This window comes from Schistocerca gregaria, chromosome 2, assembly GCF_023897955.1.
Source record: "Schistocerca gregaria isolate iqSchGreg1 chromosome 2, iqSchGreg1.2, whole genome shotgun sequence".
Taxonomy (NCBI): domain Eukaryota; kingdom Metazoa; phylum Arthropoda; class Insecta; order Orthoptera; family Acrididae; genus Schistocerca; species Schistocerca gregaria.
Window position 1 is genome coordinate 823,415,609 of NC_064921.1, and position 27,729 is coordinate 823,443,337.

Genomic DNA, 27,729 nt, shown 5'->3' on the forward strand with positions numbered 1-27,729 from the left:
ATCTCGGAGTACTAAATTCCCTAACGATTTCCAAAATGGAACATCCCATGCGTCTAGCTCCAAGTATCATTCCGCGTTCAAAGTCTGTTAATTTCCATCGTGCGGCCATAATCACGTCGGAAACCGTCTGGCATGATCACCCGAGTACAAAACGACAGCTCCGCCAATGCACTGCCCTTTTATACATTGTGTACGCGATACTATCGCCACCTGTACATGTGCATTTAGCTACCCTATAACTTTTGTCTCCTTAGTGTATTTACTTACCACTCCATTCCGTACTTCTGCTGCTCTCAAGGAAATGCCAAGTACAACTATAATAAAAATATATATGACGGTAGTATCTGTTCCCGAAAGAACAGTTACCGTTGATGACCATGTAGCTTTGCTAGAAATGAAACGATAATTAAATGGATCCCTAGCTGCAAACCGGCGTTGATATACTTCATTGGGGACATGTAGAAAATGTGTGCCCCGACCGGGACTCGAACCCGGGATCTCCTGCTTAATGTAGTTGTGTGGACATGTTGGGAATGTGGGTCTCACTGGCAGAGTGCAAGGGGATAAGTCCCTGCAGGCGCACTATCCTCTGTGCCCTCGGTCGCTCAGATAGATGTAAGCATATTTTCTACATGTCCCCAATGAAATATATCAACGCCGGTTTGCAGCTAGGGTGTCCATTTAATTATCATATAATAAAAATTATTTCAGGAAAGCAATATTTCCTCAACTCTCCATTTACAGTCTTTTTCTTTAAATCCCACTTCATACTTTATGGGAATGAAATAAAGTCTGTTTTTATTAACCATCTTACTAACACCATTATGAAGTAATTGTCCTATAAAATAAGACACCATATAGATTTAATTTTAATTTCAATTTTTTTAGGAATTTTTATACAATTTGCGATATATCTAGTTTAAGGCTATAGTTCCTTTGTGTTGTGTAATATTTTCATCAATATAGTTGATTTAAGTAACATTTTTCAATAACACTTCAGTTTTATTACATTTATTTATAAACAAACACCTTCCGAACGGACCCTGAAGCCGAACCGAACGGCCGCCGTGTCGTCATCAGCCCATCGGCGTCACCCGATGCGGACGCAAAGGGTGCCGCTACTTCTCAACCAAGTAGCTCCTTAGTTTGCCTCACAAGGGCTGAGTGCACCCCGCTTTCCAACAGCACTTCGCAGACCATGATGGTGACCCATCCAAGTGCTAGCCAAGCCCGACAGCGCTTGTCTTCGATGATCTGAGGGGAACCAGTGTTACCACTGCGGCAAGGCCGTTGGCATCACATTTGTTTACAAAATTAAAAAGTTTGTCAAGACTGCGTAGAAAAAAAAGTTACAGAAAGATGGTTTCGTGCTGTGGGATGGGGTCGCAGGTTTTTCAGTTCTGCCAGGGGCTCAGGATCACTTTTTTAGCTTCACGGTTCTCCCCTACAGCTTCTTGCCCACGGCGACCATTGAACTGTAGTGCAAGTAGAACTCGGTCTCCCCAGCAGGCCCAGCATCCCTCGTTAGTCCCCCCAGTTTCTCCATGTGCTGCATCCAGTCGTCCATAAATTCCTCCTTTTGCTCTTCCGGTATGCGGTTCAGGAAGGCACTAACTGATTTTAGAGCATCTGAAACAATAAATAAACGATACAATGTTATGTTGGCATCAGTACAAATCGTAAATATCCCTGGTGTGGTAAATAAGGGTCTTCCATGTAATTAGGGTACCACTAAAATTCACAACCAATTCAATATATGGAAACACTTTTCGACAATTCCGCAAACTGAAGGATATTTTAGCGATATCTGTTATCATTTATCAAAATCCATTCAGTTATGCTTTCGGATGAGGTAGCATCTGTATTCACGGTGACAGAACTTTGGGTAAACGCACGAATACGATACTGATTCCATACCTTCATAGGGATGACATCCTGATGCTTACGTTCGTCCTGACGTTTTCGTCTTACAGGACAATAACGCTCGACCAAACAAGCGCACAGTGGCCAGCTCGCTCACATAATCTGAACTGCGAAAGTTTAGGATGGGGGGGGGGGGGGGGGCAGAATTGTGTTCTGGGTATTCTATACCCCTCTCCCTCCTAAACCCTTGGAACACTGAGAATAATTTTGGAAGAAGTAACGGATTCCTTGTTGAGGAGTTTATAGACACTATCATTAAATCACTATGTGTAGTGTGTTTCTACTCGGGGCACATATTTAGCATTGGCTTTGCTTGTGGCGTAACGACATGACACATTTGTTTCGTATATCTGAAACAAAAATCTTTATCTGAAACTGTGTTTCCGCGTTTACTCATGCCCCGTCATGTTCTGTAAACTTGAGTAAATTCTTAACACATTCGACTCTTGATTTTCTGACTGGTCTTACTCTTGGGACATTCTGTCACATTAAAACTCTTTGCTACAGAAGGACTCGAATCAAGAACCTCGTTCTTCGCATGCAGTGCTTTTACCAGCTGAGCTATCCAGCCACGACTCGCGGTGCACCCTCACAGCTTTTCTTTTCTCAGTACCTCTTATCCACTTTCCAAACTTCACAGCAGTTCTCCAGCGTACTTTGCAGGACTAGCAGACCTGGGAGACAGAATACTGAGGAGAAATGGCTGAGCCACAAACATAAGATTGTTTTCAGAATGAATCTGAATAGTCTGAGTGTCGTTTCTCTGACTTTTTTCTTGTCTTTGGAAAACCGTGCTAGTACCACAGTTGAGAAACCCTTTCTCTTTGCTTGCTCCTCGTGTATTACAAATCTGTTTCTTGCAATTAATCAATGATGAGCATCTCTCCACTCGACAATCCTTCTGTTCATCAGCCCATGTAAGTGTCATAGCTGTTACGCTTTGTACTGTGTCAACCGTCAATACAGGAGAGGGTGTCGCACGGACGGCAGTATCCGGAGTGGTGTCGCATAGGTACAGTCAGTCGTCACATATCTGGTGCACATAACAGGAGCTATATTATGCTTCCATCACGAGGTGTTCAAATTGTCTGATCTATCTGTCGGCATTTATTCCTGACGCCACATGGGGAGCTAAATCCGGAGCTGCTTCCTCAGTGCGCCAAATACACTGACTTAAAGAAATATCGCAACGCCAAAAAACGATTAATGAAGAGTAATGAATTTTCTGGAATATGTTTGTCAAGGTAACATAAGTAATTAACATTGCAAGATCACATGGTAATGTAAGCGCGAGATAAGCAATTGCAAATGTGAAGTACTGGTACATTAATAACTGGTGTAACCGACAGAATTTTGAATCCACACAAGCAAAATATGTATTCATTGTGCTGTACGCGTGTCGGATGTCAGTTCGTGGCATGGAGTTCCATGCCTGTTGCACTTGGTCTGTCAATACAGACATGACGCTGAAGGTACAACGTCCCATTCGTGCTCGACTGGGGACAGATCTGTTGATCAAGCAGGCCAAGGCAACACGTGGACACTCCTCTGTAGAGCGTATTGGACTAGAACAGCAATGTGTAAGGGAGCGTTATCCTGTTGGGAAACACCTCCTGAAACTCTGTTCACAGCCGGCCGCGGTGGTCTCGCGGTTCTAGGCGCGCAGTCCGGAACCGTGCGACTGCTACGGTCGCAGGTTCGAATCCTGCCTCGGGCACGGATGTGTCTTATGTCCTTAGGTTAGTTAGGTTTAAGTAGTTCTAAGTTCTAGGGGACTGATAACCACAGCAGTTGAGTCCCATAGTGCTCTGAGCCATTTGAACCATTTGAACCCTGTTCACGGATGGCAGCACAACAGATAGAATCACCAGACTGGCGTACAAATTTGCAGCCAGGGTTCTTGGGATAACCACGACAGTGCTCTTCCTGTCATACGAAATCTCACCCTACACCATAAATCCAGGTGTAGATCCAATGTGTCTAGCTCGCAGATAGTTAGGTCGCAAGCCCTCAACTGGCCTCCTCCTAACCAACACCCGGCCCTTACTGATACCGAGGCGGTACCAGCTTCTATCAGAAAATACAACAGACCTCAATCCCGCTCTCCAGTTACCTCTCGCTTGACACCACTGAAGTCACAAATGGCGGTGGTTTGGGGTCGGTGGAATGCACGCTGCAGGGTCTCTGGCTAGCAGCTGTCTTCGAAGTAACAGATTTGTAACAATTCGTTATGTGACTCTAGTGCCAGCTGCCGTTCAAATTACTACTGTAGAAGCACGATGGGCCAGAGCCATACACCGAACAGGATAGTCTTCTCTCTCAGTAGTGCCACGTAGCTGTTCGGAGCCCGGTCTTTTTGCGACCGTACATTCTCGTCACCACTGCTGCCAGCAGTCTTGTATAGCTGCTACATTCCTGCCAGGTCTTTCTCCAGCAGCGCACGTGGAACATCCTGTTTCTTGTAGCTCTATTACGCGATCTCGTTCAATCTTAGTGAGATGTTGATAATGACGTCTTTGTCGCCTTAAAGCGTTCTTGACTAGCATCAATTCACCACGTCCGGTCTGAGAGGTAACTAACGCTTACGATCGTTACAGCTTGTATTTAAAACAAACTCGATTTGCATCCTAGCCGGCCGGTGTGGCCGAGCGGTTCTAGGCGCTTCAGTCTGGAACCGCGCGACCGCTACGGTCGCAGGTTCGAATCCTGCCTCGGGCATGGTTGTGTGTGATGTCCTTAGGTTAGTTAGGTTTAAGTAGTTCTAATTTCTAGGGGACTGATGATCTCAGATGTTAAGTCCCATAGTGCTCAGAGCCATTTGAACAATTTTTTTGCATCCTCATAGTGCCGTTACTAGCGCCACTCTTATCTGACCGGCGCGAAATTTAATAAACATCGTCTTTCAGAAGCAGAAACACGCCTACCAATTTTCGTTTGTGTTGCACAACTCCTTTTTGGTGTTATGATTCCTTTTCCATCATTCTAGGTCACAGATTAACATTCGTCCGACGATTGTAGATTCAAGTTTTCTTTGTACATCCAAATTTGAACTGGATGAAGGTGGGACACAGCTGGTATAATTCTTATTAAAAATTAAATTCATCCACCTGTACTTAAGATTTTTTATTTACTTTGCTACTAGTTTCGGAGTTGCGTCAAGGCCATCTTCAGGCCCGTACACTTTGCTGAAATCAGTTGTGTGTGGTTCAGTCTAGAATTCTACATGTGCTCCACATGGATGGCGGGCGGTAACTAGTGTAGATTTAAGTGATCGCAGCGCTTCACAGTTGCCTACAAGTTATGCCGCATTCCGAGTTCCAGTTTAAATTACAATTATCACAGTCATCTTTCACTCAACGCCGAGTGTCATCGAAGAGTTTAATTACTGAGAGCCCCACTGAACTTCTAGATTGGCTAGTCATAGTTCACTGAGTTAGACTAGACCAGCACTCAATATTTTTAAGTGTCACGTCTCATCACAGAACTAAAGTTAAGTCTTTACTTGTGTGCATATTTATCTAATAAAGGATTTTTAAGTGTTTCTCATTGTGTCGCCAAAATTATTCATGTTTTAGCTTACTAGTACCCTGTGATGAGACAGATGTAGCATGCCAGCTCGTCATCTTAACACAGTAACTACTGATTTCTGTGGTACAGGGTTCACTTCCTGCGACCCTTACAGTGTGTGCCAAACTTATATGCTGAGCACAACACTTTGCTCTTTACCTCCTCTTCCCGCAAGAACCACATCAATTCCATGCATCGGAGGGTCTTTCCTCCCGGCCAGCATCTCGTGGTCGTGCGGTAGCGTTCTCGCTTCCCGCGCACTGGTTCACGGGTTCGATACCCCGCGGGGTCAGGGATTTTCTCTGCCACGTGATGGCTGGGCGTTGTGTGTTGTCCTTAGTTTAGTTAGGTTTAAGTAGTTCTAAGTTCTATGGGACTGATGACCATAGATGTTAAGTCGCATAGTGCTCAGAGCCATTTGAACCATTTTTGAATGTTTACTCCCGGAGTACGTCATACCGAAATAAGCGAAACTAATTAACTAGGCAGTAGCTTCCAAGTAGTCGAGAGGAAGCTACACTAAGATCAGAAAACTATGACATTTAAGGTAATACGAAATGGGGAAGAGAAAATGTGACTACCATCTGCCTAGTAGCGCCCAGGTTGACCATGTATTACATGACTTAAGAAAAGCGTTCGATATAGTTCAGCAGTGTCACCTAATGCAAAGAATAGGGCACAGAATATCAGACCACCTTTGTGACTGGATTGAAAAGTTCCTTGCAAATAGGTCGCAGTATGTCATTGTTATTGGTGAGAAATATTCATATGTAAAAGTAATTTTGGGTGTACCACAAGGAAATGTTATATATCCATTACTGTTCAGAGTAAATATGGAATGAACTTTAATAAAACTGACGAACTGCAGGGACGGTTTCTTGACTGAAAATGGAGATAAAAAGTCCTATGAACACGTGTCCGGAAATGCATCGCTGCCAAGGTAGATGATGCTAACGAATGACAGTTCCTCTGACCACGTGCATGTGTTCCTTGTGTGTTGCAGGCTGTGTGATAGACGTAGACTACTGCAAGCAGCAGAATGGTCCGATATTCATAACGTAAAAAGCTGAGATGGTATTTGTGCACTGCCAAGCAGATGGAAACGGTCGAGATGCAGCACGGCTACACCAAAACAAGAACCCTCACAGATACCAGCTACATTACACAACATTTCAAGCGCTTTTTGAGCATTTGAGTGATTATGACTCCTTTCAGACAGACGAACGTGCATGGAAGTAGACTGTGCGTTCACAAGACTTGAAGGACTGGATTCTACAGGATACTGAGACGAACCGTAATACAAGATTCAGGAAGGTGGTCCGCCAATTTGGTTTAAGCCTAAATAGACTATTTGTATCCTGCCCGCCCGGTTGGCCGTCCGGTGTAACGCACTGCTTTCCTGGTGGGAAGGAGCGCCGGTCTCCGGCACGAGTCCACCTGGCGGATCTGTGTCGAGGTCGGGTGAACCGGCCAGTCTGCGGATGGCTTTTAGGCGGTTTCCCATCTGCCTCGGCGAATGCGGGCTGGTTTCCCTTATTCCGCCTCAGTTACACTATGTCGGCGATTGCTGCGCAAACAAGTTCTCCAAGTACGCGTACACCACCATTACTGTAAGACGCAAACATAGGGATTACACTGCTCTGCTGTGAGACGTTCCCTGGGGGTTCCACCAGGGACCGAACCGCACAATAACACTGAGTTCGGTGTGGAGAGGCGGAGGGGTGAAGTGGACTGCGATAGTCGTCGGCCGGCCGTAGTGGCCGAGCGGTTCTAGGCGCTTCAGTCTGGAACCGCGCCACCGCTACGGTCGCAGGTTCGAATCCTGCCTCGTGCATGGATGTGTGTGATGTGCTTAGGTTAGTTAGGTTTAAGTAGTTCTAAGTTCTAGGGGACTGATGACCGCAGCAGTTAAGTCCCATAGTGCTCAGAGCCATTTGAACCATTTTTGATAGTCGCCTTGGGGTTGTGGACCACTGCGGCTGCGGCGGGGACGGAGCCTCTCCGTCTTTTCTAGCGTTTCTAGGTCCCCGGTTAACAAACAACACAATACAATTTGTATCCTGCATGACAACCACTACTATCTCTATCGGCTGCAATTCCATGGAGGCCACTTTGAACAACTGTTGTGACGTGGATGCCATACAATTCTGTATTGTGTTCCAGGACGATTTGTTGTCGCTCCACCTACGCCGTCCATTCCCGTACACGTGTTGATAGGATCTTTTTTCCTCAATTTCCAGTCAGAAATCAGTCCCTGCGATTTATCTGTATTATTAATGTTGACTGACCTGTTGGATGGCGAGGGAAGTTACCCCACAGTGCTCACGGTTCATGCTTTTCTATAGAGAGAACTCGTAAAGCTAGAAAGTTCTAGCAAAGAGTGAGAAAACGTGCAGATGATGAACGTATGGTTCAGTGATTCTAGTTGATCCTGGACATACAAAAAAGGAAAAGTAGTCCGCATATATAGGAGAATAGACCGGATATTGTATGATGACACGATTTCCAGATAGTCACTGGTCGAAACCACATATATCAAATATCTGAGAGTATGCGTACGCTGTGATTTCAAGTGGAACTACCACAACAAACTAACTATGCACGTGACAGGCCGAGATTCACTGTCAGAATTCTCAGAAAGTATAGCATACCCATGTAGGAGGTAGCCCACAGAAGTCTCATTCGACCGACACTTCAGTATTGTCCGACTATTTTGGACGTTTAACAGATAGGATGGACGGGTGAATTTGAGACGATCCAAAGAACAGCAGCACTTTACGTCACTGGTTACTTTGGAGTGTACGAAAGCGTCACAGAGGCGCCCATCCAATTCCAGTGGTAGGTGCTACAAGAAAGCCTTTGTGCTTAACGGAGTGGTTTATTGTTAAAAATCTCGAGAGCACCCTTTAATCACAATTTTAGCAACCCTGTTTACCATTTATTCTGATGCTTTACGTATTTTTGATTTATTGCCTTACTCGCGTCAACTACACAAAGAACTAATGCTGTTTGTTGGATACTAGATGGAAGGTCATTTACACAATTCACAAGAAGTGAAACTCGTTCACGAAGACAGTTCCTTGCAAAACTCAGGGAATACTCACCTCTGCGCTGCAGTTCGGATGGGAAGACAAACTTCTGCGGACGCACGTCACAGCGCAGAACCTGGAACCCCTCACTCTTCAGCAGCTGACAGAACACGCTGACTGGGTCCTCGCAGTGCTGGTACGGTGATATGAACTTATGTAGGTCCCGCTGGAAGCAAAAGAATCCATGACGCTACGTATTACGCTTATATGTGTGTGAAATCTTATGGGACTTAACTGCTAAGGTCATCAGTCCCTAAGCTTACACACTGTTGTTGTTGTTGTTGTTGTTGTCTTCAGTCCTGAGACTGGTTTGATGCAGCTCTCCATGCCACTCTATCCTGTGCAAACTGCTTCATCTCCCAGTACCTACTGCAGCCTACATCCTTCTGAATCTGCTTAGTGTACTCATCTCTTGGTCTCCCTCTACGATTTTTACCCTCCACGCTGCCCTCCAATGCTAAATTTGTGATCCCTTGATGCCTCAAAACATGTCCTACCAACCGATCCCTTCTTCTAGTCAAGTTGTGCCACAAACTTCTCTTCTCCCCAATCCTATTCAATACCTCCTCATTAGTTACGTGATCTATCCACCTTATCTTCAGTATTCTTCTGTAGCACCACATTTCGAAAGCTTCTATTCTCTTCTTGTCCAAACTAGTTATCGTCCATGTTTCACTTCCATACATGGCTACACTCCAAACAAATACTTTCAGAAACGACTTCCTGATACATAAATCTATATTCGATGTTAACAAATTTCTCTTCTTCAGAAACGCTTTCCTTGCCATTGCCAGTCTACATTTTATATCCTCTCTACTTCGACCATCATCAGTTATTTTACTTCCTAAATAGCAGAACTCCTTTACTACTTTAAGTGTCTCATTTCCTAATCTAATTCCCTCAGCATCACCCGATTTAATTTGACTACATTCCATTATCCTCGTTTTGCTTTTGTTAATGTTCATCTTATATCCTCCTTTCAAGACACTGTCCATTCCGTTCAACTGCTCTTCCAAGTCCTTTGCCGTCTCTGACAGAATTACAATGTCATCGGCGAACCTCAAAGTTTTTACTTCGTCTCCATGAATTTTAATACCTACTCCAAATTTTTCTTTTGTTTCCTTTACTGCTTGCTCAATATACAGATTGAATAACATCGGGGAGAGGCTACAACCCTGTCTCACTCCTTTCCCAACCACTGCTTCCCTTTCATGCCCCTCGACTCTTATTACTGCCATCTGGTTTCTGTACAAATTATAAATAGCCTTTCGCTCCCTGTATTTTACCCCTGCCACCTTTAGAATTTGAAAAAGAGTATTCCAGTCAACATTGTCAAAAGCTTTCTCTAAGTCTACAAATGCTAGAAACGTAGGTTTGCCTTTTCTTAATCTTTCTTCTAAGATAAGTCGTAAGGTCAGTATTGCCTCACGTGTTCCAACATTTCGACGGAATCCAAACTGATCCTCCCCGAGGTCTGCATCTACCAGTTTTTCCATTCGTCTGTAAAGAATTCGCGTTAGTATTTTGCAGCCGTGGCTTATTAAACTGATAGTTCGGTAATTTTCACATCTGTCAGCACCTGCTTTCTTTGGGATTGGAATTATTATATTCTTCTTGAAGTCTGAGGGTATTTCGCCTGTCTCATACATCTTGCTCACCAGCTGGTAGAGTTTTGTCATGACTGGCTCTCCCAAGGCCGTCAGTAGTTCTAATGGAATGTTGTCTACTCTGGGGGCCTTGTTTCGACTCAGGTCTTTCAGTGCTCTGTCAAACTCTTCACGCAGTATCGTATCTCCCATTTCGTCTCCATCTACATCCTCTTCTATTTCCATAATATTGTCCTCAAGTACATCGCCCTTGTATAAACCTTCTATATACTCCTTCCACCTTTCTGCCTTCCCTTCTTTGCTTAGAACTGGGCTGCCATCTGAGCTCTTGATATTCATACACGTGGTTCTCTTCTCTCCAAAGGTCTCTTTAATTTTCCTGTAGGCAGTATCTAACTTACCCCTAGTGAGATAAGCTTCTACATCCTTACATTTGTCCTCTAGCCATCCCTGTTTAGCCATTTTGCACTTCCTGTCGATCTCATTTTTGAGACGTTTGTATTCCTTTTTGCCTGCTTCATTTACTGCATTTTTATATTTTCTCCTTTCATCAATTAAATTCAATATTTCTTCTGTTACCCAAGGATTTCTAGCAGCCCTCGTCTTTTTACCTACTTTATCCTCTGCTGCCTTCACTACTTCATCCCTCAGAGCTACCCATTCTTCTTCTACTGTATTTCTTTCCCCTATTCCGGTCAATTGTCCCCTTATGCTCTCCCTAAAACTCTATACAACCTCTGGTTCTTTCAGTTTATCCAGGTCCCATCTCCTTAATTTCCCACATTTTTGCAGTTTCTTCAGTTTTAATCTACAGGTCATAACCAATAGATTGTGGTCAGAGTCCACATCTGCCCCTGGAAATGTCTTACAACTTAAAACCTGGTTCCTAAATCTCTGTCTTACCGTTATATAATCTATCTGATACCTTTTAGTATCTCCAGGATTCTTCCACGTATACAACCTTCTTTCATGATTCTTAAACCAAGTGTTAGCTATGATTAAGTTGTGCTCTGTGCAAAATTCTACTAGGCGGCTTCCTCTTTCATTTCTTAGCCCCAATCCATATTCACCTACTATGTTTCCTTCTCTCCCTTTTCCTACACTCGAATTCCAGTCACCCATTACTATTAAATTTTCGTCTCCGTTCACTATCTGAATAATTTCTTTTATTTCATCGTACATTTCTTCAATTTCTTCATCATCTGCAGAGCTAGTTGGCATATAAACTTGTACTACTGTAGTAGGTGTGGGCTTCGTATCTATCTTGGCCACAATAATGCGTTCACTATGCTGTTTGTAGTAGCTTACCCGCATTCCTATTTTCCTATTCATTATTAAACCTACTCCTGCATTACCCCTATTTGATTTTGTGTTTATAACCCTGTGGTCACCTGACCAGAAGTCTTGTTCCTCCTGCCACCGCACTTCACTAATTCCCACTATATCTAACTTTAACCTATCCATTTCCCTTTTTAAATTTTCTAACCTACGAGTACCAGCCCGATTAAGGGATCTGACATTCCACGCTCCGATCCGTAGAACGCCAGTTTTCTTTCTCCTGATAACGACATCCTCCTGAGTAGTCCCCGCCCGGAGATCCGAATGGGGGACTATTTTACCTCCGGAATATTTTACCCAAGAGGATGCCATCATCATTTAATCATACAGTAAAGCTGCATGTCCTCGGGAAAAATTACGGCTGTAGTTTCCCCTTGCTTTCAGCCGTTCGCAGTACCAGCACAGCAAGGCCGTTTTGGTTAATGTTGCAAGGCCAGATCAGTCAATCATCCAGACTGTTGCCCCTGCAACTACTGAAAAGGCTGCTGCCCCTCTTCAGGAACCACACGTTTGTCTGGCCTCTCAACAGATACCCCTCCGTTATGGTTGCACCTACGCTACGGCTATCTGTACCGCTGAGGCACGCCAGCCTCCACACCAACGGCAAGGTCCATGGTTCATGGGGGGGGGGGCTTACACACTACTTAACCTAAATTATTCTAAGGACAAACAAACACACCCATGCCCGAGAGAGGACTCGAACCTCCGCCGGAACCAGCCGCACTTCCGCTTCTAAGTGAACTAACTCCTTTCATGCAGAAATAACGGTAAATTTCGTGAAGACGTATCCTTGCGTGGCTATTGTTGCACCCGCCACCTAAGAGAGTAGTCCAGTTTGAAATTCTTCCTCGCATCACCCCCACCAACCGCCAGCAGCCAACGAGCATTGTACTGTTAAGAGTTAGAACTACATCGTAGGGCAGCGGCTACTGGATTGACTGTGAATCGACTATCCTCGGTTTCCTCGGCGCTCAAAGATAGCAATCAATCCGCGAGCACTGCCCACAGTTGATAAGTAGCTACAATCGACACCTTCCACTCTATAGATGAATATCTTAACAGAGACTGTTAGACCAGTTTCAGTAAAAATGTCTGTTACATTTCAGTTTTGACTGCACTTGGTCCCAACAGTCAAGATTAGGTATTTATTAATTAGGTATTTATTAAAAGTGCATAGCTATGTTTCATTATAACAGTGTATTAATTTTGTAAATATTAGCATTTCCAGCTTACTAGAATTTATTCATCTATTTTGATATATTCCTGACAAATGATCAGGTTAGTGAGTATTATATTCAAATATTTTATGTTATACTTCCTGACTTGTTCCGCACTCACGGGAATCTTCTCATTTTTGGGTCTATGGAATGAAAACTGAATCTAATCTAATCTAATCTAAACTACTTCCCATAAATCTACCGAATCGTCGACCCAAGGTTGATTTGGTGCAACAGTTTATAAATGAAAAGAAAAAATGTAGAACAAAACCAAGCTAATCTGATGTTTAGTACTGTTTTGTATTGAAGAAGCTCTATTTCCTCTTCCAGTGATTTAGTCAATGAGTTGTCTTTGTTCTGAATTTTGTACCCAAAATAGTAAATACTTACACAAAGAGCAAGAACATTCATACTACATTGTTGTTGTTGTGGTCATCAGTCCTGAGACTGGTTTGATGCAGCTCTCCATGCTACTCAATCCTGTACAAGCCTCTTCATCTTCCAATACCTACCGCAACCTACATCCTTCTGAATCTGCTTAGTGTATTCGTCTCTTGGTCTCCCTCTATGATTTTTACCCTCCACGCTGCCCTCCAATACTAAATTGGTGATCCCTTGATGCTTCAGGACATGTCCTACCAACCGATCCCTTCTTCTAGTCAAGTTGTGCCACAAACTCCTCTTCTCCCCAATTCTATTCAATACTTCTTCATTAGTTATGTGATCTACCCATCTAATCTTCAGCATTCTTCTGTAGCATCACATTTCAAAAGCTTCTATTCTCTTCTTGTCTAAACTATTTATCGTCTATGTTTCACACTCCATACAAATACTTTCAGAAAAGACTTCCTGCCACTTAAATCTATACTCGATGTTAACAAATTTCTCTTCTTCAGAAACGCTTTCCTTGCCATTGCCAGTCTACATTTTATATCCTCTCTACTTCGACCATCGTCAGTTACTTTTCCCGCCAAATAGCAAAACTCATTTACTACTTTAAGTGTCTCATTTCCTAATCTAATTCACTCAGCATCACCCGACTTAATTCGAATACATTCCATTATCCTCGTTTTGCTTTTGTTGATGTTCATCTTATACTCTCCTCAGCATCACCCGACTTAATTGGAATACATTCCATTATCCTCGTTTTGCTTTTGTTGATGTTCATCTTATACTCTCCTTTCAAGACACTGTCCATTCCGTTCAGCAGCTCTTCCAAGTCCTTTGCTGTCTCTGACAGAATTACAATGTCATTGGCGAACCTCAAAGTTTTTATTTCTTCTCCCTGGATTTTAATACCTACTCCGAATTTTCCTTTTGATTCCTTCACTGCTTGCTCAGTATAGAGATTGAATAACATCGGGGAGAGCTACAACCCTGTCTCACTCCCTTCTCAACAACTGCTTCCCTTTCATGCCACTGCCTTCTGGTTTCTGTACAAATTGTAAATAGCCTTTCACTCCCTGTATTTTACCCCTGCCACCTTCAGAATTTGAAAGAGAGTATTCCAGTCAACATTGTCAAAAGGTTTCTCTAAGTCTACAATTGCTAGAAACGTAGGTTTGTCCTTCCTTAATCTAGCATCTAAGATGAGTCTTAGGGTCAGTATTGCCTTACGTGTTCCAACATTTCTACGGAATCCAAACTGATCTTCCCCGAGGTCGGCTTTTACTAGTTTTTCCATTCTTCTGTAAAAAATTCGCGTTAGTATTTTGCAGCTGTGACATTAAACTGATAGTTCGGTAATTTTCACATCTTTCAACACCTGCATTCTTTGGGATTGGAATTATTATATTCTTCTTGAAGTCTGAGGGAATTTCGCCTGTTTCATACATCTTGCTCACCAGATAGTAGAGTTTTGTCAGGACTGGCTCTCCCAAGACCGTCATTAGTTCTAATGGAATGTTGTCTACTCCGGGGCCCTTGTTTCGACTCAGGGCTGTCAGTGCTCTGTCAAACTCTTCACGCAGTATCGTATCTCCCATTTCATCTTCATCTACATCCTCTTCCATTTCCATAATATTGTTCTCAAGTACCTTCTATATACTTCTTCCACCTTTCTGCGTTTCCTTCTTTGCTTAGAACTGGGTTTCCATCTGAGCTCTTGATGTTCATGCAAGTGGTTCTCTTATCTGCAAACATCTCTTTAATTGTACTATAGGTAGTATCTATCTTACCCCTAGTGAGATAAGCCTCCACATCCTTACATTTGCACTCTAGCCCTCCCTGCTTAGCCATTTTGCACTTCCTGTCGATCTCATTTTTGACACGTTTGTATTCCTTTTTGCCTGCTTCATTTACTGCATTTTTATATTTTCTCCTTTCATCAATTAAATTCAATATTTCTTCTGTTACCCAAGGATTTCTAGCAGCCCTCGTCTTTGTACCTACTTTATCAACTGCTGCCTTCACTACTACATCCCTCAGAGCTACCCATTCTTCTTCTACTGTATTTCTTTCCCCTATTCCTGTCAATTGTTCCCTTATGCTCTCTCTGAAACTCTGTACAACCTCTGGTTCTTTCAGTTTATCCAGGTCCCATCTCCTTAATTTCCCACATTTTTGCAGTTTCTTCAGTTTTAATCTACAGGTCATAACCAATGGATTGTGGTCAGAGTCCACATCTGCCCCTGGAAATGTCTTACAGCTTAAAACCTGGTTCCTAAATCTCTGTCTTACCATTATATAATCTATCTGATACCTTTTAGTATCTCCAGGGTTCTTCCACGTATACAACCTTCTTTCATGATTCTTAAACCAAGTGTTAGCTATGATTAAGTTGTGCTCTGTGCAAAATTCTACTAGGCGGCTTCCTCTTTCATTTCTTAGCCCCAATCCATATTCACCTACTATGTTTCCTTCTCTCCCTTTTCCTACACTCGAATTCCAGTCACCCATTACTATTAAATTTTCGTCTCCCTTCACTATCTGAATAATTTCTTTTATTTCATCGTACATTTCTTCAATTTCTTCATCATCTGCAGAGCTAGTTGGCATATAAACTTGTACTACTGTAGTAAGTGTGGGCTTCGTATCTATCTTGACCACAATAATGCGTTCACTATGCTGTTTGTAGTAGCTTACCCGCATTCCTATTTTCCGGGGGCCTTGTTTCGACTCAGGTCTTTCAGTGCTCTGTCAAACTCTTCACGCAGTAGCGTATCTCCCATTTCGTCTTCATCTACATCCTCTTCCATTTTCATAATATTGTCCTCAAGTACATCACCCTTGTATGAACCTTCTATATACTCCTTCCACCTTTCTGCCTTCCCTTTCTTGCTGAGAACTGGGTTGCCATCTGAGCTCTTGATATTCATACACGTGGTTCTCTTTTCTCCAAAGGTCTCTTTAATTTTCCTGTAGGCAGTATCTATCTTACCCCTAGTGAGATAAGCTTCTACATCCTTACATTTGTCCTCTAGCCATCCCTGTTTAGCCATTTTGCACTTCCTGTCGATCTCATTTTTGAGGCGTTTGTATTCGTTTTTGCCTGCTTCATTTACTGCATTTTTATATTTTCTCCTTTCATCAATTAAATTCAATATTTCTTCTGTTACCAAACGATTTCTAGCAGCCCTCGTCTTCTTACCTACTTTATCCTCTGCTGCCTTCACTACTTCATCCCTCAGAGCTACCCATTCTTCTTCTACTGTATTTCTTTCCCCTATTCCTGTCAATTGTTCCCTTATGCTCTCCCTGAAACTCTGTACAACCTCTGGTTCTTTCAGTTTATCCAGGTCCCATCTCCTTAATTTCCCACATGTTTGCAGTTTCTTCAGTTTTTATCTACAGGTCATAACCAACAGATTGTGGTCAGAGTCCACATCTGCCCCTGGAAATGTCTTACAAATTAAAACCTGGTTCCTAAATCTCTGTCTTACCATTAGGTAATCTATCTGAAACCTGTCAGTATCTCTAGGCTTCTTCCATGTATACAGCCTTCTTTTATGATTCTTGAACCAAGTAAGACTAAAGTAAGACTAAAATAAGACATAGTACGACTAAAAAAAACAAAAAAACACATTTTATCTTGAACATCAGGTTACTGTTAAAGATTTACATCTGAAACATGGTGATGAGTGTATGGCAGGACCATTAATGTTGTTGGTGGGGTCTTCACTCTGGTTTGATGCAGCTCTCCATGCTACTCTGTCCTGTGGAGGCCTCTTTGATTCTTCATTATGTGCGCTGCCAACTGCTCCATTCTTTTAATCAAGGTGCCGCCCAAATTTCTTGTTTCTTCTCCTCGGTTCAGTACCTTGTCATTTGGTATTCGATAAGTGCATTTAATTTTTAGCAATCTTTTGTAGCACCACAATTCAGATGCTTCTATTCTCTTCTGGTCTGAACTGCTTGTCGTCCATGTTACACTTCGCTATATGGCTACACTCCAGACAAATAGCTTAAGAAAACATATCCTAGCAATATAACTGATATTAGATTACATCAGTTCCTCTTTTTCATAAATTCTTTTCTTGTCATTGCCAGTCTTAATTTTAAATTCTCTCTTTCTTGACCATTACTACATATTTTTCTGCTTAAACTGCACATCCATCTAGTACTTTTAATGTCTCATTCCCTAATCTTATTCCTTACCATTGCATGATTTACGCCGACTACGTTTCATTACCCTTGTATTATGACATTCCTTTTTATAAGCTCTTATCAAGACACTTCCATTCTGTTGAACTACTCTTCCAAGCAGATGAATCTGTGTGGTTCCAGAGATATTTTCAAGTCTCAATCATCTATAATGTATACAGTCCTATCATAGATATTTGAGACTTGAAAAGGTCTCTGGAAACAAGTAAGGTAGTTTCCTTTGATTAAATCACCTGTGCCTGGGTTTCAGACGGGATCCCCTGTTTCGTTTGATGCTAAGGTGATACTTCAGTATAGCTGGAGAGCCTCTGCAATACTGTTCGTGTTTAGGAGGAATTCCAAGTGGGCTGGTGCGTGAATGGTCATTTAGATTGAGAAGGGTTGTCCATGCAGCTATGCAAAGCCACTGTGTCAGGATGGCGTTGTGGTTAGCGCATTTAATTAGTGAAAAGGAACCATGGGTTCTAATCCAGGCGTTGGTACAAATTTTCATTCGTCGCTTCGTTCTGCACATACATTCTCCAAAGTCTTTTTTGCCCTCTCCGGAAGATACATCATCGACAAACATCAAAGTTTTCATTTCTTTGCCCTTGTCCCGCAGTTGAGAATGTTGACGAGATACAACGTATAATTGAATAATTTTGTATGATTGACGTAACACTGGCTTTGAAAATGACGTGATGTCGAAACGCGTAAGGTGGATTTCGAATAATAGAAATAAATGTGGTCAAGACATCAGGAAAGTTATTATAATGCATCCGTATTGCCGCTTCGTCTCATAGCACTCCCACGCAAATTGCAGCTGTAATTTCTTTCGCAAATTTCTCCTTGATTTCATTTACTGCTTGCTCAATAAAAGGATTGAATAACATAGGGGATAAGTTAAAATCCTATTTTACTCCCTTCTCAACTACGGCTTCCCCATTATGTCCTTAGACACTTACAGCTGCAGTCATGTTTGTGTACAAGTTATAAATAACCACTCGCTTTCTGCATTTTATACTTGATACCTTTAAAATTTCATGGAGTGTTGCCCAGTAAGCCTTTTCAAAAGCTTTCGCTAAATCTGTGAACGTTATAAAGTTGTGTTTGCCTTCTTTCATCCTAACTTCTATGATAAGTCATATATTTCTGCAGAACCTAAACTGATATTCCCCGAGCTTGACTTCAACCATTTTTTCCATTCTTCTGTAAAAAACTTCATATCGATACTTTGCAATCTCGAGTTATAGAACTGATAGTTTGGTAGTACTTACATCTGTCAGCACTTGCCTTCTTTGGAATTGGAATTATTACATTCTTCCTAAAGCCTGAGGGTATTTCGCCTATCTCATATACCTTGCACACCATGTGGAATAATTTTATCACGCTTGGCTCTCTCAAGGATGTGAGTAATTCTGAGGGAATGTCGCCTACTCTAGGGGACCTGTTTCCACGTAAGTCTTTCAGAGCACTGTTCGGCTCTTCTCGCAGTATCATCTCTCCCATTTTATCTCCACCTGCTATCTCTTCTCTTTGTATAACATTGTCCCCAAACCTGCTTTCCTTACACGGACTGTCTACATATTCCTTCCACGTTTCACCCTTCAGCCTACCCTTCTTTGCTCAGTAATGGTTCGCCATCTGAGCTCTTGATATTCGTAACACCCGCTTCCCTTTCCTCCAAACGTCTCTTTAGTTTTCCTATAGACCCCAACTATCTAGCTGCTCCTTTTGCATGCTTTTACGCATTGCATTCCAGCCATTCCTACTTAACCATTTTGCATTTTCTGTCAACCAAGTTCACTAATAAGCCTAATGAGATGGTGAAGACTACTGGCCCCGCGCACGGGATGCAAGCAGAGATCACAGTTTGCAACATTGTTCCAGAATTGTACGGGGTCCTTTGGTTTCGATCCGAGTGGAGGGTCTGAACCAAAGGTTTCGACGTCTCTGTGACGGTGTTGGCTGCAGATCTCTGGACCTGCGTTACAGCGTGGGGATTTGTAAGACTCACTTTGATAGGTCAGGGGTGCACTGCACGAAGGAAGCAGCTACGCGAGTAGCAGAGTACTTGTTGAGTGCACATGGTTTTTCAGGCTAGACGGTAGTTTGAGGTGCTTTGATGAACACTCGCCAGTCGATACGCAGCAAGGGAAGTCAGACGGCCTTCAGAAGAAAAACACTTCGACTGTCAAAGTTTTATCAGTAAACTGTCGAAGTATCGTAATAAAGTTCCGGAATTTACTACCCTCCAGAAAAGTCCTCGCTCTCAGGTTATCCTTGGGACCGATAGCTGTTTGAAACCTGAAGTGGAAAGCTCTGAGATATTTAGCAAGTCGTGGAACGAATATCGTGAAGACAAAGTAGAGGCAATAGGATGGAGAATGTTGACTGCAGTTGACAAAAATATTGTCTCTATTGAGTTCGAAGTTGAATGTGACAGCCAGGTTATCTGGTCACGTTTTTTACCGAACAACTGACTCCGCTGTGACAGTTCTAGAATCATTCAAAGAAATTCTCCTGCCAGTAGCGCCTAAATACCCAGATTACCCAATACTAGTTGGAGGCGACTTTATCCAACCGAGTATAGACAGGAATGCCTACTGATTCATTGTAGGGCTACAGACACGGTCATGCGGAATACTTTTGAACACGTTTTCTGAAAACTGTCTTGAGCAGCCAGCTCGGCAGCCCACAGGCAATGGAAATACCTTAGATCTTGTAGCTACAAATGGGTCTCACCTTATCGACAGCGTCAGTATAGAAATGGTGTTTAGCGATCATGATGTCATTAAAACAATGTCATTATGGCAACTGAGGGTACGAAAGTTAATAAATCTGTCAAGAAGGCTAGGAGAGTGTTTCTGCTACACAGAGCAGATAAGCAGTTGTTAGCATCTCACTTAGACAGTAAACTGACATCACTTAGTTCCAGTACGATGGACGTAGAGGAATTATGGGCAAAGTTTAAGCAGACCGTAAATCGTGGTCTGGAGAGTTATATGCCTAGTAAATGGGTAAAGAATGGAAAGTACCCACCATGTTGTTGTTGTTGTTGTCTTCAGTCCTGAGACTGGTTTGATGCAGCTCTCCATGCTACTCTATCCTGTGCAAGCTGCTTCATCTCCCAGTACCTACTGCAACCTACATCCTTCTGAATCTGCTTAGTGTACTCATCTCTCGGTCTCCCTCTACGATTTTTACCCTCCACGCTGCCCTCCAATGCTAAATTTGTGATCCCTTGATGCCTCAAAACATGTCCTACCAACCGATCCCTTCTTCTAGTCAAGTTGTGCCACAAACTCCTCTTCTCCCCAATTCTATTCAATACTTCTTCATTAGTTATGTGATCTACCCATCTAATCTTCAGCATTCTTCTGTAGCATCACATTTCAAAAGCTTCTATTCTCTTCTTGTCTAAACTATTTATCGTCTATGTTTCACACTCCATACAAATACTTTCAGAAAAGACTTCCTGCCACTTAAATCTATACTCGATGTTAACAAATTTCTCTTCTTCAGAAACGCTTTCCTTGCCATTGCCAGTCTACATTTTATATCCTCTCTACTTCGACCATCGTCAGTTACTTTTCCCGCCAAATAGCAAAACTCATTTACTACTTTAAGTGTCTCATTTCCTAATCTAATTCACTCAGCATCACCCGACTTAATTCGAATACATTCCATTATCCTCGTTTTGCTTTTGTTGATGTTCATCTTATACTCTCCTCAGCATCACCCGACTTAATTGGAATACATTCCATTATCCTCGTTTTGCTTTTGTTGATGTTCATCTTATACTCTCCTTTCAAGACACTGTCCATTCCGTTCAGCAGCTCTTCCAAGTCCTTTGCTGTCTCTGACAGAATTACAATGTCATTGGCGAACCTCAAAGTTTTTATTTCTTCTCCCTGGATTTTAATACCTACTCCGAATTTTCCTTTTGATTCCTTCACTGCTTGCTCAGTATAGAGATTGAATAACATCGGGGAGAGCTACAACCCTGTCTCACTCCCTTCTCAACAACTGCTTCCCTTTCATGCCACTGCCTTCTGGTTTCTGTACAAATTGTAAATAGCCTTTCACTCCCTGTATTTTACCCCTGCCACCTTCAGAATTTGAAAGAGAGTATTCCAGTCAACATTGTCAAAAGGTTTCTCTAAGTCTACAATTGCTAGAAACGTAGGTTTGTCCTTCCTTAATCTAGCATCTAAGATGAGTCTTAGGGTCAGTATTGCCTTACGTGTTCCAACATTTCTACGGAATCCAAACTGATCTTCCCCGAGGTCGGCTTTTACTAGTTTTTCCATTCTTCTGTAAAAAATTCGCGTTAGTATTTTGCAGCTGTGACATTAAACTGATAGTTCGGTAATTTTCACATCTTTCAACACCTGCATTCTTTGGGATTGGAATTATTATATTCTTCTTGAAGTCTGAGGGAATTTCGCCTGTTTCATACATCTTGCTCACCAGATAGTAGAGTTTTGTCAGGACTGGCTCTCCCAAGACCGTCATTAGTTCTAATGGAATGTTGTCTACTCCGGGGCCCTTGTTTCGACTCAGGGCTGTCAGTGCTCTGTCAAACTCTTCACGCAGTATCGTATCTCCCATTTCATCTTCATCTACATCCTCTTCCATTTCCATAATATTGTTCTCAAGTACCTTCTATATACTTCTTCCACCTTTCTGCGTTTCCTTCTTTGCTTAGAACTGGGTTTCCATCTGAGCTCTTGATGTTCATGCAAGTGGTTCTCTTATCTGCAAACATCTCTTTAATTGTACTATAGGTAGTATCTATCTTACCCCTAGTGAGATAAGCCTCCACATCCTTACATTTGCACTCTAGCCCTCCCTGCTTAGCCATTTTGCACTTCCTGTCGATCTCATTTTTGACACGTTTGTATTCCTTTTTGCCTGCTTCATTTACTGCATTTTTATATTTTCTCCTTTCATCAATTAAATTCAATATTTCTTCTGTTACCCAAGGATTTCTAGCAGCCCTCGTCTTTGTACCTACTTTATCAACTGCTGCCTTCACTACTACATCCCTCAGAGCTACCCATTCTTCTTCTACTGTATTTCTTTCCCCTATTCCTGTCAATTGTTCCCTTATGCTCTCTCTGAAACTCTGTACAACCTCTGGTTCTTTCAGTTTATCCAGGTCCCATCTCCTTAATTTCCCACATTTTTGCAGTTTCTTCAGTTTTAATCTACAGGTCATAACCAATGGATTGTGGTCAGAGTCCACATCTGCCCCTGGAAATGTCTTACAGCTTAAAACCTGGTTCCTAAATCTCTGTCTTACCATTATATAATCTATCTGATACCTTTTAGTATCTCCAGGGTTCTTCCACGTATACAACCTTCTTTCATGATTCTTAAACCAAGTGTTAGCTATGATTAAGTTGTGCTCTGTGCAAAATTCTACTAGGCGGCTTCCTCTTTCATTTCTTAGCCCCAATCCATATTCACCTACTATGTTTCCTTCTCTCCCTTTTCCTACACTCGAATTCCAGTCACCCATTACTATTAAATTTTCGTCTCCCTTCACTATCTGAATAATTTCTTTTATTTCATCGTACATTTCTTCAATTTCTTCATCATCTGCAGAGCTAGTTGGCATATAAACTTGTACTACTGTAGTAAGTGTGGGCTTCGTATCTATCTTGACCACAATAATGCGTTCACTATGCTGTTTGTAGTAGCTTACCCGCATTCCTATTTTCCGGGGGCCTTGTTTCGACTCAGGTCTTTCAGTGCTCTGTCAAACTCTTCACGCAGTAGCGTATCTCCCATTTCGTCTTCATCTACATCCTCTTCCATTTTCATAATATTGTCCTCAAGTACATCACCCTTGTATGAACCTTCTATATACTCCTTCCACCTTTCTGCCTTCCCTTTCTTGCTGAGAACTGGGTTGCCATCTGAGCTCTTGATATTCATACACGTGGTTCTCTTTTCTCCAAAGGTCTCTTTAATTTTCCTGTAGGCAGTATCTATCTTACCCCTAGTGAGATAAGCTTCTACATCCTTACATTTGTCCTCTAGCCATCCCTGTTTAGCCATTTTGCACTTCCTGTCGATCTCATTTTTGAGGCGTTTGTATTCGTTTTTGCCTGCTTCATTTACTGCATTTTTATATTTTCTCCTTTCATCAATTAAATTCAATATTTCTTCTGTTACCAAACGATTTCTAGCAGCCCTCGTCTTCTTACCTACTTTATCCTCTGCTGCCTTCACTACTTCATCCCTCAGAGCTACCCATTCTTCTTCTACTGTATTTCTTTCCCCTATTCCTGTCAATTGTTCCCTTATGCTCTCCCTGAAACTCTGTACAACCTCTGGTTCTTTCAGTTTATCCAGGTCCCATCTCCTTAATTTCCCACATGTTTGCAGTTTCTTCAGTTTTTATCTACAGGTCATAACCAACAGATTGTGGTCAGAGTCCACATCTGCCCCTGGAAATGTCTTACAAATTAAAACCTGGTTCCTAAATCTCTGTCTTACCATTAGGTAATCTATCTGAAACCTGTCAGTATCTCTAGGCTTCTTCCATGTATACAGCCTTCTTTTATGATTCTTGAACCAAGTAAGACTAAAGTAAGACTAAAATAAGACATAGTACGACTAAAAAAAACAAAAAAACACATTTTATCTTGAACATCAGGTTACTGTTAAAGATTTACATCTGAAACATGGTGATGAGTGTATGGCAGGACCATTAATGTTGTTGGTGGGGTCTTCACTCTGGTTTGATGCAGCTCTCCATGCTACTCTGTCCTGTGGAGGCCTCTTTGATTCTTCATTATGTGCGCTGCCAACTGCTCCATTCTTTTAATCAAGGTGCCGCCCAAATTTCTTGTTTCTTCTCCTCGGTTCAGTACCTTGTCATTTGGTATTCGATAAGTGCATTTAATTTTTAGCAATCTTTTGTAGCACCACAATTCAGATGCTTCTATTCTCTTCTGGTCTGAACTGCTTGTCGTCCATGTTACACTTCGCTATATGGCTACACTCCAGACAAATAGCTTAAGAAAACATATCCTAGCAATATAACTGATATTAGATTACATCAGTTCCTCTTTTTCATAAATTCTTTTCTTGTCATTGCCAGTCTTAATTTTAAATTCTCTCTTTCTTGACCATTACTACATATTTTTCTGCTTAAACTGCACATCCATCTAGTACTTTTAATGTCTCATTCCCTAATCTTATTCCTTACCATTGCATGATTTACGCCGACTACGTTTCATTACCCTTGTATTATGACATTCCTTTTTATAAGCTCTTATCAAGACACTTCCATTCTGTTGAACTACTCTTCCAAGCAGATGAATCTGTGTGGTTCCAGAGATATTTTCAAGTCTCAATCATCTATAATGTATACAGTCCTATCATAGATATTTGAGACTTGAAAAGGTCTCTGGAAACAAGTAAGGTAGTTTCCTTTGATTAAATCACCTGTGCCTGGGTTTCAGACGGGATCCCCTGTTTCGTTTGATGCTAAGGTGATACTTCAGTATAGCTGGAGAGCCTCTGCAATACTGTTCGTGTTTAGGAGGAATTCCAAGTGGGCTGGTGCGTGAATGGTCATTTAGATTGAGAAGGGTTGTCCATGCAGCTATGCAAAGCCACTGTGTCAGGATGGCGTTGTGGTTAGCGCATTTAATTAGTGAAAAGGAACCATGGGTTCTAATCCAGGCGTTGGTACAAATTTTCATTCGTCGCTTCGTTCTGCACATACATTCTCCAAAGTCTTTTTTGCCCTCTCCGGAAGATACATCATCGACAAACATCAAAGTTTTCATTTCTTTGCCCTTGTCCCGCAGTTGAGAATGTTGACGAGATACAACGTATAATTGAATAATTTTGTATGATTGACGTAACACTGGCTTTGAAAATGACGTGATGTCGAAACGCGTAAGGTGGATTTCGAATAATAGAAATAAATGTGGTCAAGACATCAGGAAAGTTATTATAATGCATCCGTATTGCCGCTTCGTCTCATAGCACTCCCACGCAAATTGCAGCTGTAATTTCTTTCGCAAATTTCTCCTTGATTTCATTTACTGCTTGCTCAATAAAAGGATTGAATAACATAGGGGATAAGTTAAAATCCTATTTTACTCCCTTCTCAACTACGGCTTCCCCATTATGTCCTTAGACACTTACAGCTGCAGTCATGTTTGTGTACAAGTTATAAATAACCACTCGCTTTCTGCATTTTATACTTGATACCTTTAAAATTTCATGGAGTGTTGCCCAGTAAGCCTTTTCAAAAGCTTTCGCTAAATCTGTGAACGTTATAAAGTTGTGTTTGCCTTCTTTCATCCTAACTTCTATGATAAGTCATATATTTCTGCAGAACCTAAACTGATATTCCCCGAGCTTGACTTCAACCATTTTTTCCATTCTTCTGTAAAAAACTTCATATCGATACTTTGCAATCTCGAGTTATAGAACTGATAGTTTGGTAGTACTTACATCTGTCAGCACTTGCCTTCTTTGGAATTGGAATTATTACATTCTTCCTAAAGCCTGAGGGTATTTCGCCTATCTCATATACCTTGCACACCATGTGGAATAATTTTATCACGCTTGGCTCTCTCAAGGATGTGAGTAATTCTGAGGGAATGTCGCCTACTCTAGGGGACCTGTTTCCACGTAAGTCTTTCAGAGCACTGTTCGGCTCTTCTCGCAGTATCATCTCTCCCATTTTATCTCCACCTGCTATCTCTTCTCTTTGTATAACATTGTCCCCAAACCTGCTTTCCTTACACGGACTGTCTACATATTCCTTCCACGTTTCACCCTTCAGCCTACCCTTCTTTGCTCAGTAATGGTTCGCCATCTGAGCTCTTGATATTCGTAACACCCGCTTCCCTTTCCTCCAAACGTCTCTTTAGTTTTCCTATAGACCCCAACTATCTAGCTGCTCCTTTTGCATGCTTTTACGCATTGCATTCCAGCCATTCCTACTTAACCATTTTGCATTTTCTGTCAACCAAGTTCACTAATAAGCCTAATGAGATGGTGAAGACTACTGGCCCCGCGCACGGGATGCAAGCAGAGATCACAGTTTGCAACATTGTTCCAGAATTGTACGGGGTCCTTTGGTTTCGATCCGAGTGGAGGGTCTGAACCAAAGGTTTCGACGTCTCTGTGACGGTGTTGGCTGCAGATCTCTGGACCTGCGTTACAGCGTGGGGATTTGTAAGACTCACTTTGATAGGTCAGGGGTGCACTGCACGAAGGAAGCAGCTACGCGAGTAGCAGAGTACTTGTTGAGTGCACATGGTTTTTCAGGCTAGACGGTAGTTTGAGGTGCTTTGATGAACACTCGCCAGTCGATACGCAGCAAGGGAAGTCAGACGGCCTTCAGAAGAAAAACACTTCGACTGTCAAAGTTTTATCAGTAAACTGTCGAAGTATCGTAATAAAGTTCCGGAATTTACTACCCTCCAGAAAAGTCCTCGCTCTCAGGTTATCCTTGGGACCGATAGCTGTTTGAAACCTGAAGTGGAAAGCTCTGAGATATTTAGCAAGTCGTGGAACGAATATCGTGAAGACAAAGTAGAGGCAATAGGATGGAGAATGTTGACTGCAGTTGACAAAAATATTGTCTCTATTGAGTTCGAAGTTGAATGTGACAGCCAGGTTATCTGGTCACGTTTTTTACCGAACAACTGACTCCGCTGTGACAGTTCTAGAATCATTCAAAGAAATTCTCCTGCCAGTAGCGCCTAAATACCCAGATTACCCAATACTAGTTGGAGGCGACTTTATCCAACCGAGTATAGACAGGAATGCCTACTGATTCATTGTAGGGCTACAGACACGGTCATGCGGAATACTTTTGAACACGTTTTCTGAAAACTGTCTTGAGCAGCCAGCTCGGCAGCCCACAGGCAATGGAAATACCTTAGATCTTGTAGCTACAAATGGGTCTCACCTTATCGACAGCGTCAGTATAGAAATGGTGTTTAGCGATCATGATGTCATTAAAACAATGTCATTATGGCAACTGAGGGTACGAAAGTTAATAAATCTGTCAAGAAGGCTAGGAGAGTGTTTCTGCTACACAGAGCAGATAAGCAGTTGTTAGCATCTCACTTAGACAGTAAACTGACATCACTTAGTTCCAGTACGATGGACGTAGAGGAATTATGGGCAAAGTTTAAGCAGACCGTAAATCGTGGTCTGGAGAGTTATATGCCTAGTAAATGGGTAAAGAATGGAAAGTACCCACCATGTTGTTGTTGTTGTTGTCTTCAGTCCTGAGACTGGTTTGATGCAGCTCTCCATGCTACTCTATCCTGTGCAAGCTGCTTCATCTCCCAGTACCTACTGCAACCTACATCCTTCTGAATCTGCTTAGTGTACTCATCTCTCGGTCTCCCTCTA

At 42.2% G+C, this 27,729-nt stretch overlaps 1 protein-coding gene across 1 annotated transcript in view; it reads right to left on the reverse strand.

Moving 5' to 3' along the window:
* Positions 1-856: 856 nt before the first annotated feature.
* Positions 857-27,729, reverse strand: part of LOC126335165 (juvenile hormone acid O-methyltransferase-like) — a 92,448-nt gene continuing 65,575 nt past the window's right edge. Inside the window, exons 5-6 of the mRNA XM_049998142.1 lie at positions 8,595-8,745; positions 857-1,629 (exon numbers count right to left, since the gene is read on the reverse strand). Coding sequence (XP_049854099.1) covers positions 1,445-1,629; positions 8,595-8,745 — 336 coding nt within the window. The 3' untranslated portion in view covers positions 857-1,444. The remainder of the gene's footprint in view (positions 1,630-8,594; positions 8,746-27,729) is intronic.